Here is a 12791-nt window from a genome sequence, read left to right on the forward strand (position 1 = left end):
AAAGCCACCTCATTAAAGGTTGTAAAGTAAATGTGCATCGGACGATTAGCTTTATCCCTTCTTCACGAAATCCTTGCTATCTTTAGTTGCAACTTCCAGATCTCGTTCACATTCATTTTCGAGGATAATCAATACATTCATAGAATGTATGAAATAGAGCTAATGTAAAGTAAACAATCCCAAAAGGCAAAATTAGAAAGAGCAATGGATGACAGAGTGAGAAATTAAAGGTTATGCAGATCTTCTTAAGTTCTCTCCAATGATTCCTTACTATCATTAATTACTGTTAGCCCAACAAACCCAAGGATGTCTATATTATTATATTTGGGGTCTTCTTCACACTACTATATTTGTTTTGGCAGCATTAGCATTATCTTTGCATGCGAGTAATATAAAAAAAAATGTTTAATGCAGAAAATATTTAATTTAAAATAGAGGTTGAAATCTACATTCTCTACGGCAGATATAAATTTTGTACTAAAATATACTTGTAAATTTCAACTAGTTTAATTACCAATGATAAATATTTTCCCACAGCACTCTTGCTTTGTCTGAGATAGGTGCAGGAGTGAAGTATATGAAGTGAATTGTTGATTTGTTCGAACGATCATTAACTTGTTTAGGATTGGCCGAAGTACAATAAATTTAGGGATGTGAATTCTCTGTAGTTACTTTTGTGATTGTGTAAAATTTTATTCGATTAATGGCTTAATAATTTATCAGTCACAGTGACATTATAATGCGCTGTGATTTAGAAGAACTTCCAAAACTTGTAATAAGGCACTTAAATTACATTCGAACTACGTAGCCGAGACACAAGTTGAAGCTACCTTGGTTCCATTAAAAAAAAAAAAAAAAGAGTTGAAGCTACCTTGGTCACGCAGGAATAAAAACACCATCATAATATAATAACCAACCACTGTGACTCACCTATCTACAGCAGTACACTAAAGTTTGTAACCTGACTCGGCAAAACAACTGCTGCAACGGTAAAAAATTTGGTTGCAGCTGCCGCCTAAGACACATTAAAAAACCAAGACAAATGTTAATCATATCCTTAAAACATTGATTAAGAAATTAAAAAGAGAAAACATTAAGTATTTTCTTCTTTAATTTCTTAACCAATATCTAAAACACTGATTAACAAGAAAAAAACAAACAAAAGCAACCTAAAACACACCAAATCTAAACTAAACCCGTTAACCACTGATTATTCATGAGTCAGATAAAGCTGCCCAATCAATCTCCACGGAAGGGTACTTCTCCAAGTCCAACCCAAGATTGTCCATTGTTTCACAAGAATCCGAGAAATCCAAGAGGGTAATATCGGATTCAGGTGAAGAAGAAGAAGAATATTCATCGGAGAAGGCCGAGGACGATGATGTTTGGTAATTCTCAACCTTATTAAAATCCTGAAACTCCGATGTCTCTGTCTCTGCCTTGTGTGTATCTAGAACAATAGGGTTTTGAGTTTTGAGTTTCTGCGAATTGGTCCCCAAGCTTTGACAAATGGCTTGAAGCTTCGCATCGACCGCAGAGGGGAGAGGCTTGTAGTTCCCAAACTCACCGTACGCGCGTGCTCCATGGTGACGCAGGTGAGGGAAGTTGAGCCTCGCGTTTTCTCCTCTTAGCTTAAACGCTGCGTTGTCGTAAGCCAACGCTGCTTCCTCTGCGGTGTCAAATGTACCTAGCCAGAGACGTGTTCGGTTCTTGGGGAGTCTGATCTCAGCGACCCACTTGCCCCAGTGTCTCTGCCTCACCCCACGGTAAAGCTTCGTGGGCTTTGAAGAAGGAGAAGCCCGCACGTGCTTCATGGGAATGGGCTTTGGGCTCAGAAACTGGCCTCGTGGAACCTGGATTCGGGCTTGAATTTGAAACATCTGTGATGGGGTGAGTTGGTTCAGTTTGATGGAACTAGCATGGTTTGGAGTTATTGAAACCTTTTGCTCGTAGCTTGTTGTTGAAGAGAAATTGGGAGAAGAAGAAAAGGAAGAGAATGAAGGGTATGTAATGCTAGAAGAATCACTTTTCATAAAAGGCTCAAGTGCTTTCATCAGCTCTTGATCACTACACTGGTCTAAGAAATCTGGTATCATGATGCTACTAGTATTGTACATGTCCATAACTGTTGCCATGCTTAACTAGATAATGAGAAAGAAAGAAGTGAAAAAATTGCAAACAAAGAGAACAACCTGTCTCAATTCCAAAACCAGAGAACAGGATATGTTCTGTTTCTTAACAAAAATAAAAATAGATAGACTGAAAACTTTCCCGAGTTCAAAATGAAAATTGTGATGAAGAGATTAGGAGAAGGTATTAACTATTAAGCAAAGAGATGTTTGTTTCTAATTATCTCACTATGTTTTTGGGGTGGCCTGACTTTTTGATAGTTCCCCTCTTGCATTCCGGTGGGTGACCCTTTTGTGGGTTTATATAATAGGGGCAAATACTACTCAACGTCACGAGAATATTAGTTAAAGAAGTTAAAATAAAAATAATTTTCTTAAAAAATAAAAAAAAAATTATTGTTTCTCATTTTTTTAAAATTTTATATGATTTATATAATCCTTTAATTTTTTAACGAACGAACTAAAGATAATAATTAAAAAATCCTTTATAATATACTGTTGTTGGCGCCCATGGTTTGAGTATGTAGGTGCCACGAAGTTCCTTCCTTAGCCGTTGCTCTAATTCAGCTTCTTTTCTTGTTTAATTAATGGTTAATTACTTACGTCGTCAACTTCAACGATATTCCTTTATTCGATGATGGCCATCACATGACGATTGACACATATCACCTCCACCCAATAGAGCTGTTGGACACGGGTCCTTGTATAATTGGGCTAAGCTTAGCTGAAACATGTGGTGTGTGATGCCCTCCAAATGTCAACTTTTAGTATTTAATAGATTTTTTGTCCTTTCTGCTCTCTAATGGGATTGGCTTTATCTTCGCACAAGCACAGCGACCTTAAACAGAAAATGTTTAGAGTGAAATTTACATCTTAATTACTGTATTCAAATGATAATGATAAAAAAGTTTAGTTTTTTTCTTAAAGAAATGATTATTCTATTTTGATTGTTTTATACACATCTTTTTATAGGAAATTGCTTTATATACATATTGATAGTTTATTTGATCAAATTTAATCACACAAAACACAACAAATATATCCACTTATTAATATTTGTCCATCGCCATAGCCAAATGTTAATAATTTTATATTGGACAAAAATATCAATATTTTTTTAACCTAAATATCAATACGTTCTATTGGATCAAGATATTAATAAATTATCATTATTAGATGAAAATGTCGATAAATTTTTATTGAACCTAAATATCCGTATATTTAGACATAAAATCTCGTTTCATGTAAAGATAAAATATAATTTTAGGATAAAATTTCATCATTTTTTATTATTACAAACATAACATTATAATAATCACTTAAAAAATATATTAACAAACATAATTTGAAACAAACATAATAATAATGATAATATTGATTATCAATCATAATTTTTTTGTCACAATATAAATTATCCAAAATAAACATTATTACAGTATATCAATCATTACAAATTTTTTTAAATTATAATAATTAGTCACAATCTACTATAAATAAAAGATAAATATATCTTAGATTTCACACTTTGAATCTTGATTATTTTATTAACGGTGAGAACGAAAGTTAACGACTAGATATATTTATTGTATTTTTTACACTTTCAAGAACTAACTTTAACTTTTGTATTTTCATCTTTTGAATGATGTATTTTTCACTAAATTATACATTTAAGAACAAAATTAATTATTTACCCTATTTTTATCCCCAAAGAGTGGAAAGACGAAAAGTCATGAAAATATTATATTATAAATATGTCTTTGTATTGACAATTAAAAATAAACGCGTTGACAATCATTTTAGTGATAAATTCGTTTGATTTTTTTTTTCTTTCTTCTTTTTCTGTTCACTATATATATATATATAAAACTACGTTATCTATATTTTTTTCATATCATTTAAACATACTAAAACCGCTACGTTATACCAACGAGAACCTCAGCTTTTCACGTTACGTAATTCATTGGGAAAATTATTTGTCAAAATACTGAAATTTCTTTAATAATGAAAGTAATTCAGCAAAAATTCAAGGACGGAGAAGGGTTCTTAAAGGAATTGATTCAATTGACGATATGATACTGTATATTCAAATGGAAAATGAACATACATACTTTATATATATATGTTTGAATTAACCTACGTATTTAACTAAAGTCAATCCTATGTGCACCTTGACCTGATGTACTGAGAACTGGTTTTGGTTTGGAGGAGCGTTGAAATTTGCATATTTTTTTTATGATAGCTTAGAGGCGAAGAAAATAATGGCTATAAATAAATGAAGTCTAATCTTAACTTAAATGTTGAAACACCATTGTGCGTGAGCTATAAGTTGCGTAAGATGCAAGCGAGAGCATCATGGCTAAGTGATTCTCATTCACTTATTAAATGTGTTACAAAAATTTCTTGGCATTGGTTATATTATTAAAAATGTTATAAGAACTTCTCCGTGACTTATTGTAAGGGTTAATTATCGGTTAAATTGGGTTGAGTTTAATTAAGAGATTTTCTTTCCAAATATTCGTCGGGTCATATTTTGTTTTTCATTTATATCCCAAACCAAAGCTATTATAGATTATTCGACAGAGCTACATATGGTTAGATTCATGTAAAAAATTATATATAAAAAAAGTTAACACAACAAAAGAAATCAAAAATATGAAATTATGGGAAAATATCAAATATGTATGAAAATTAGAAATGCTAGGAAACTACTCCATAATCTCCAAATTTCATCAGACATACATAATAACTTTAGAATACACAAGTTGAATGGCTCTTCCGAATTCCAATGGAAAGACTATCGAAGAGGAATAGAACAACCAAATTCTGCTAACAAAAAAAAAAAAAAGAACAAGCAATTTCTCCAACCTCTTTAAAATGGAACATTAAACTTAGTATTTTGACTTTTATTTTATTTTTAATTAAATAATACAAAAATACATTGTTTATCTATTGAGAGGGAAATAATTGGCATTAGTTATAATGTGTTTTGTGCTGTTTCAGTTAAGGAGTAATTATATTTTTTTAAAAATGTATAAAACTAATGAATATATTGTTTTGTTATTATTATTATTTTATTTAAAAAAAATATTTCTGTTAATGTGTATCACATTTGGACCACTAATGGCCTGTTAGACTTATCCATATACGTGGTAGACCTCATTAAATGTCAACGATTGAGCTCAACACTAACATGTATGGTGAGTGGCTGAAATCCTCATCAAAAGCATATTATAAGATTTTTTTAAAACAAAAGAACTGTTCACGCTAATGATAAGCTTTGTATTTGCTGAAAGCTAACGTCGGACGCAATCAAATTGGTCATGGTGGCAAGAAAAATGTTTTCATTAAAAAAAGTTGTCAATAAATATTATCAATTTTAATTAAAAGGCTTGCATAATATCATATAAATATTGTTTTCAATAAATCACATATAACAAATTATAAGTTAAAAACATTATTTCTTAATTTTTTTCATATCAAAATAATTTTATTTTTTATATTCTAATAAACCATAAAATAAATTACATGGGCACCTCCTAAAGTTTTTTTAAATTCTTTAATTCTTATGATTTTTATAAGTATATATTTATTTTTTTAATTCTTATCATGTTTATAAATATATATTTATTTTTTCTTTCATCTTTAATACTATTTCTTTCTTTTCTCCTCCTTTTTCATCATCTCTATCATTTTCTTTTTCTATCTTCACAAATTTTTCTTTCTTTTTCTCACTTTTTCTATCACCATTCACTCCAAAATAAGGTGGAGTTTACATTTATCCTACATTTTTTTTAATGTGTTGTTGTTATGCTTTGATGTGACACCATGTTGGTGGCGTGTGCGATTTAAATAATGTTGATCTATTCATAATTTTTAGAATGATAAAAAGAAAATTATCAGTTAAATAAATTATGAATATTTATTTATAATTATTTTAAAAAAGTATTGGTATACATACTTTACTAGTTATATCATCTAATATCTACATATATTCAACAACAAAAATCCAATTTCTACATATTATTTAATATATTGAATTTAAGGAAACAAAATAAAGAGTATATAAATAATTTTACATATATAAATCATTAGTATTAATATACATGATTTTGCAAAAATCTTGGAATGTATAATTAGTTCACATACAAATTTATAAGTTAGTTATTTTGTAAAGTTGTGTTGTATGCAAATTTAACTAAATCATCATTTGTTTTGTAATCTATTCATTAATTTAAATTTAGTTAATTGATTCTTGTATGAATATTGAATATTCATCCATCCATCGGTCAAAGAGTACATAAAACACACTCAAATTACTAAGTGCATTCTTATGGAACATGTTATACAAAATCCTACTAGTACTTTTGATGGATTTTATAGACAAAATATTGTGCATTCATGAGATGCTATAACTCACGACAAATTGTGCTAAAATCAAGCTTCACCATTAGTTCGAGTTTGGAAACCTCCAGATCCATTACCAATAGCAGTCCTCAAAGAAGGATTTACACTACAAATTGGGAACTCACTAAATACAAGTGAATCCCTTGATATATATATATATATATATATATTCCTAAAATTATAAGGAGGATTTACACTACTGATGATCACAAATGTACTTAGGAAGAAAGTTTCTTAATATATTCCATTCCAACTTAGTAATTATAGTTCAGATGGATATATATGCTATAATTAATGCACCAATCTAGAAATAGAATACGCTAGGTTACATAATTACTTAACTAATACACCGACACCCATTAATCAACCCAAAATCTAATAGTGTGACCATTACCATTGTTCCATTAATTGAATAACTTAAGCATGTCTCCAAGCACAATTATAGATTTGCTTTGCAAAATTCTACCCCACGGAGAGTCCTTGTATAACTTTCCTCCTAGCTTATTTGGGGCACAAACTTCTCTAACAAATTAAATGGCATTCCCTCTATTCAGAAGTGATTTCCTAGGTGAAGTGCCTCTAGATTACTTCAATTTCATTACAAATCCCAATAGGAATCAGTGAAGTTTGCATCACATATTCAGGAAGACTCATTAATTGAGATTTGAGATGGGACGACTCAACTTCAAATGAGAGTAATGATGCTTTCCAGCCTACTAACTTCTTTTTAACTTTTTCGACAAGAAAATGGCAGTAATCTTTTGAGAGTAGATAATGAAGGAGTGAGACAGATCCATTTGTAGAAGTTTACTATATTATTATGAGTAAGGGGGATAGAGGTTTTGGCTAAGTAAAAAAATTGAATTACATTTTATTTCTACCAAAACAATATATCCGTTGCCAACCAAAAACATTCATAGTGTGTTTGGATTTCCGTTCCAACACTTCAAACGTCTGTTCATTTCAATCCATGCAGAGACAAGTTTTTCCGTTTAGATATATTGGAATGTGTGCAGAAAGTTATTCAAACACATCCTTAGTCGTTGTTGTGGGCAATCGTTGCCCAACGGTGCTTTTTTGCACTAATATAGTTGTTGCTCATAAATAACATTATGGTTTTCATTTTAATTTTTAGGGGTAAGTCGGTTGCCTCATAAGCAACAATCCGTACAACGCAGTATCGAAAGTTACTTTGCAAGCATGTTGCTTGCTCTGACTTGTTGCTTTCCAAGCCACCCGTTGTAGATGCTCTTAGGTTGCACAAATTGAATGTGACTTTTAAGAAGCTAGTAGTAATAGTTTTCGCATTCCAAATGCAACTCCTTACCTCTTAACAGTTTTCCAAACATGCTGGTAGTCCATTCAGGTCATGAGATTTGTAGCTTCCCATTCCAAAAAGAGCCTAGTTAACCTTTTCAAAAGAAGTTTGTTACTAATCTTCTCCTGACTTATATACGGAATTTGAGGAAAACCATTTATTGGTTATTAATGAAATCGAACTCGGTTAAAAGCAGGATTATTGTATTGTTGTGTTGAGCAGGATCATTGTATTGTTGTGAGTAAAATTTTTGCCATCCGCTCCTTTAGCTCACGCTCTTCATAAACCCATCTTCAAGAGATGTTTTTTTCCCTTAGGAAAGATAAAATTTAGGTAAAAACCAAAAATACACTAAGATTAATTATTAAAATAATACTGGGTGCATTTGAAAGAGCTAGACAATGTTGCCAAAAAAGAATTAAAATGAGCAAACGCACTAAATCAAGAGATCATCCTGAAACGACAACACAAATAATTGTTATTGTCTTACGTAGTATTTTCTATTAATTTTAGGTAAGAAGAGGGAGTTAATATTTGAGGATCAAATTTTCCCAGTCCTGATAGTCATGCAATTATGATACGCAGTTTGAGCTGTTTCACTTTTTTGTCTGATATCTTCATACAACTTCAATGATGCCTCAGCAAATTTAGTGAGTTGGTGAACAAGTTTGGTTAAACTTGCATGTATGCAACACAAATGTGAAGAATCGTCTTCACTTTCTTCATTAGTTTTGCTCTCGGTTTCTCCACCAATGCTTGCAACAGTTGAATTCTGTTTTTCATGAAGCTCTTGATCTTGCTGCTCTATCATGCGACGAAGATCAGACACAAAGTTCTTTATTGCACGACTTAGTTCCTCAGAAGGCAAAGCTTTAATTCCAGCACACCAATCTCGACAAAGAACAAATATAGGTGGGGCCAAAGCACGGCGAGGGGAGAATGGTTTTCTGCTCTTGGAACGTTCCCTTGGTTGTAGTATACAATTTTGTAGCCATACATTGAGAGCTTCAATGTATGAGGTGTGGCTGTCGATACAGTTAGAAAAGCTTAGACCAAAGCACTCAAATTCTTCTAGTAGCTGAGTCATTATCTCTCTTCGGGTATCTCCTTCCAAGGTTCTCATTGAGTTCCTTGAATGATAAGCCAAAGAGATAGTAATGTATTGTGCATGATGACATTCAAGCATAGCCTTCCACATCCTCATCAACCTGCACTGCTAGCATTTCCATAAGCCAATACTACTACAAACTAACACTTCAATTATCAAGTATAGCAAACTGCTTGTGAAGTTTCAGGTTCAGCAGCACAAATGTGGAAATTTCAAAATTTTCTCTTACCCTTGAGTTAATTCCAAAAGTTGTGGGAACAATTCTTCATCTCTCATCCTCTCGATTCGTTTAGATATTAAATCAACAGAATAAATAGCCACTATTATCCGTGAATGCAGATCCTTCACTACTGTTCGGGTTTTGTCAATCACTTTATTGCCTTCATCTTTTGCAAATTGATGCCTTAGCTGGTCACATTTTCGATCAAAATCCTTCTTGATGAACTCACCAGCCTACAAACAACCCCATAGGCAATTTAGTCAACAGGATAAGGGATTTAAAACCCAAAAATAAGATGTGCAATGCATTTGACCAGATGATGAGTGACTAGACAAAATTGTCATTCAAACATATATACCTAAGCACCTAGCTGCTTATTCTAGGGACAGAACAAATATAAGATCATCCAGAAAGCTTTAGAATCATTGAAGTCTAAATGCATATATACTCCTTGCTTTCCACTTGTTAGTTCTTAACGGCTATATCTAATGCTTCTCAAAAACCTTATCAAATCTACTGTTGAAAAAGATATATGGAATTATGAAGTGATAAAAAGGAAACAAAGAAGATGCGCAGAAAAATACATACCAATAGTTTATGTAAAATAGCATAGTAGGATATCATGTGATGTTAATTGTCAAGCATATTTGGCAGATCGTGTAATACCTTTACTTCATCATAAAGTTTTCTCTCCCATGCATACAATCTGTCAAGGGTGCACGAATGACTTCCAGCAATCATGCAGGGTTCTTCACAAAAGTCACTTCCATTATCATCCATATACTTCTTCGATGTTGTAACTAATGGGTTCCTGATTGAGGATGATTGAGAAGATAATGTCCTCTTCCAGTTAATAATCTTCTGTGCAGGTTCTACACAAAGGGAGACACGTATTAGTCCTTCATGCATATTCATTTTACAAATGTTCGTTGGTACTCAGAGATTGGAGATATTAACTAACAGAATGTACAATAACTAACTCTCAACCAAATACCCGACTCAATTAAGTTTTAAATTGTAATATCTACTCAATATTTTGAGCTTGTGTCTTGCTTACAATAGTTAAACTTTCATTTAGAAAGATATGGCTGATCTCATAAAATTTAATGAAGGATCTCGAAACCTTTAGAGGGTAAAATAAAAAATCTCTAATTTACATATTTAATTGACTCTGCATAGAAAAATGGCAAAACCAAACCATTAACGATGTAACGCTGATAGCTAAACCTTTCAGAAGAAGTTAATTAATACAAATGAAGTTTAATCAAGTGATTTGAAATAAGTGGTTAATGTGTTTAAGGTTGAATTGTTCGAATAATATTCGAATTCGATCCTTGACAAAAACAATTATTGATCAAACTTTACTTATTTTTCGGCCGAATTCTGAATTAGTTAGGATTCTTTTTTCCTAATAAACTGGAAGGTTAAGAAAAAAAAATACAAATCAGTGTTTATTAACAGAATTGAACTAGAACTTTACCTTGGCAAAAAGGTGTAGCCTTTTGACCGTAGCAAGCAAACATAAAAGCCGCTAGCAAAATCGTGGGAGATGATTTCCCTATCATAACAAGATTAGTATTTAGACTTAAAGTCTATCCAGGTGTATTTTACACAACATACTACATACATAATTCATAGCCAAGTTCAATAGTTGTAAAAACAGAATAATGCAAGTAGCAAGTACCTTTTGCCTCAGAATATCCAACCTTGATTTTGTTTGCCTCCAATAGCCTTGAGACCTCCCTACCAGATTCAGAAGCTCGTACAAACCGATTCTCTATAACCTTAATGCTAGAAAAAAAATCTTTAGCCCTGTGAGTGATGAACTCAGAAGGATCTTCCCTCTCAGTGTTCATAGCTAGATCCTTCTTATTGTTCTTTGAACTTGATCGTCCAACAACACCAACATAATTCTGTTTGCAACCTTGTACCGCTCTAGCAACATCCCTTTCATTAGCAACTTGTGACCATTGACCCCTTGACACATCCATGAACGAACCGGTTTCTCCTTCATCCTTGAAGTAACTTGCATGCCCCTCAAACTTGAAATTCTTAGCATTATCAGTAGGATCAAAGAAATCCCAAGAGGCACCACTCTCAGGAGGAGGTGGAGGAATTGGGAACAACCCAATGGCTTCATCATCGAAGTGATTTTCAATGTGGGGATTGATCATAACAGTCACAGCTGCACTGCCACTTGTTCTCATATAACTCACATGATGATGATGACTCTCATTGTTCAATGGTGACTCCGAAGCATCATCATCAATATGTGAAGGTGATGGAGAAGGGTAAGTAGATTGAGATGAGGTGTGATCTGAAACCGATAAGGACGACTCTATTAGCATCTCTGCCTCGGCGTATCGTCGAAGAGCGACGCCAATGTTTCGAAGAGATTGGATGTAAGATAAGTGTGAAGCAGCAAGAGCATATCTGGAATCAATGGCCATCTTGATCAACCTCTTTCTTTCCTTACAAAGAAGCAAGGCTTCATTCTTTTCAGTTTTGGAGTTCACAGAACCCATTTTCATTTCAGAGATTAAGCTCATCCATCACTTATACACACTATTTTCACCATAATAAACGTATGATCTCTAACATGATCCAAACGCTTCAGGAATCCATTCACCAAACACTGTTCTACCTGTGACACCAACAACAACTTCCCTTAAGTGTGGATTTGTTTCATGACACACGATGGTAAAATGTCACCATAGCGGGAAGAACTCTCCTTCAAAATCTAAAACCTGAATTCTTTGGACAGAGTGACAGTTAGTAACCGAGTTACATGGTTGGGAGAAAAAAGTGGACAAGACAAGAAGGTTGGACCCAGGTAGCGTAAACAAAGGCAATTAATTGTTGATGATGTAAGAATTATAAAAATGTTGGGTTGAGATTTCACTGGGCTGAGACAAAAGCAGAGGAGTGATTGATTAACTTTGTTTAGAAGTGAAGGACAAGGAAAGAGTGAGTGAGTGAGTGAGGATGGGTGGGTTAAAGTCATCAAAAGTCTTAAATCTAAATTACTATTATGACAAAAAACTGATGCGTATCAGTGTCGTTATGGGTTGGCTAAATAGATTTTGGAGAGTCACAGTGGAAAAAAGTGCATGCATGTATGAAAAGGGCGGTGAAGTAACTAACAAGACAAACTACATTACATTAAAGGATGATATATGTGAAAGGAATCAATCCGGTTACAAATATGAGACGCAACAATTGATACACTTAGTAATGGCATAATGTCTCGTGTTTTGTGTTATTGTTTATATCTAGGTTAATTCATTCCAGTTAATGTCGATTAAGATAGGTTAAACCTATTGTTGTAAGGCATTATTAGGCTTAGTAGCAAGGAACGACAAAGAACGAGGGTGCAGTGGCTTTCCATAGTGCACGCACAAAGTGACAAAAGTCCAATTTGTCAGAAGAAACAATGGAAAGTTTCTCAAATTACGTAATTGCCCTTAGAATTTCGCAAGGAAGGCCCGCAATCGGATCCTTAAAATCCGGTGTTCTATTGCAGCTTCAGTCAAGACTTGGGCTCCTCAGTGTTCATTTTTTAAATTTTATATACAGACTTATATGTAATTTTATGTTTTAAAGTTTTTCAAG

At 32.9% G+C, this 12791-nt stretch overlaps 2 protein-coding genes across 3 annotated transcripts; both read right to left on the bottom strand.

Moving 5' to 3' along the window:
* Positions 1-660: 660 nt before the first annotated feature.
* Positions 661-2413, bottom strand: LOC114395057 (ethylene-responsive transcription factor ERF060-like). Of its 2 annotated transcripts, XR_003662942.1 has the most exons (2): positions 1123-2413; positions 661-769 (listed from the first exon to the last, which is right to left on the bottom strand). XR_003662942.1 is itself a non-coding variant. In XM_028356747.1 (1 exon), the coding sequence occupies exon 1, from the start codon at positions 2133-2135 to the stop codon at positions 1215-1217; it is 921 nt and encodes a 306-aa protein (XP_028212548.1). In that variant the 5' UTR covers positions 2136-2413; the 3' UTR covers positions 790-1214. The 2 variants fall into 2 exon arrangements, 1 of the variants encoding a protein (XP_028212548.1); XM_028356747.1 differs by lacking the exon at positions 661-769 and having other exon boundaries at positions 790-2413.
* A 5856-nt stretch (positions 2414-8269) lies between these two features.
* LOC114395795 lies at positions 8270-12234 on the bottom strand. Its single transcript, XM_028357638.1, has 5 exons — positions 10864-12234; positions 10660-10737; positions 9846-10051; positions 9189-9412; positions 8270-9059 (listed from the first exon to the last, which is right to left on the bottom strand). Exons 1-5 carry the CDS (start codon positions 11726-11728, stop codon positions 8393-8395), a joined length of 2040 nt encoding a protein of 679 aa, XP_028213439.1. The 5' UTR covers positions 11729-12234; the 3' UTR covers positions 8270-8392.
* Between the last annotated feature and the right edge of the window lie 557 nt (positions 12235-12791).

This window comes from Glycine soja, chromosome 18 (genome assembly GCF_004193775.1).
Source record: "Glycine soja cultivar W05 chromosome 18, ASM419377v2, whole genome shotgun sequence".
Classification (NCBI taxonomy): domain Eukaryota; kingdom Viridiplantae; phylum Streptophyta; class Magnoliopsida; order Fabales; family Fabaceae; genus Glycine; species Glycine soja.

What these genes read in the sequence shown, in the direction of transcription:
- LOC114395057 (XM_028356747.1), bottom strand. Translation starts at nt 2,135, where the DNA reads ATGGCAACAGTTATGGACATGTACAATACTAGTAGCATCATGATACCA.
- LOC114395795 (XM_028357638.1), bottom strand. Translation starts at nt 11,728, where the DNA reads ATGAGCTTAATCTCTGAAATGAAAATGGGTTCTGTGAACTCCAAAACT. An exon ending in TGGATATTCTGAGGCAAAAG is followed by an intron (nt 10,738 to 10,863) that starts GTACTTGCTACT and finishes TTGTTATGATAG; the next exon opens with GGAAATCATCTCCCACGATT. An exon ending in CTTTTGGAATTAACTCAAGG is followed by an intron (nt 9,060 to 9,188) that starts GTAAGAGAAAAT and finishes CTAGCAGTGCAG; the next exon opens with GTTGATGAGGATGTGGAAGG.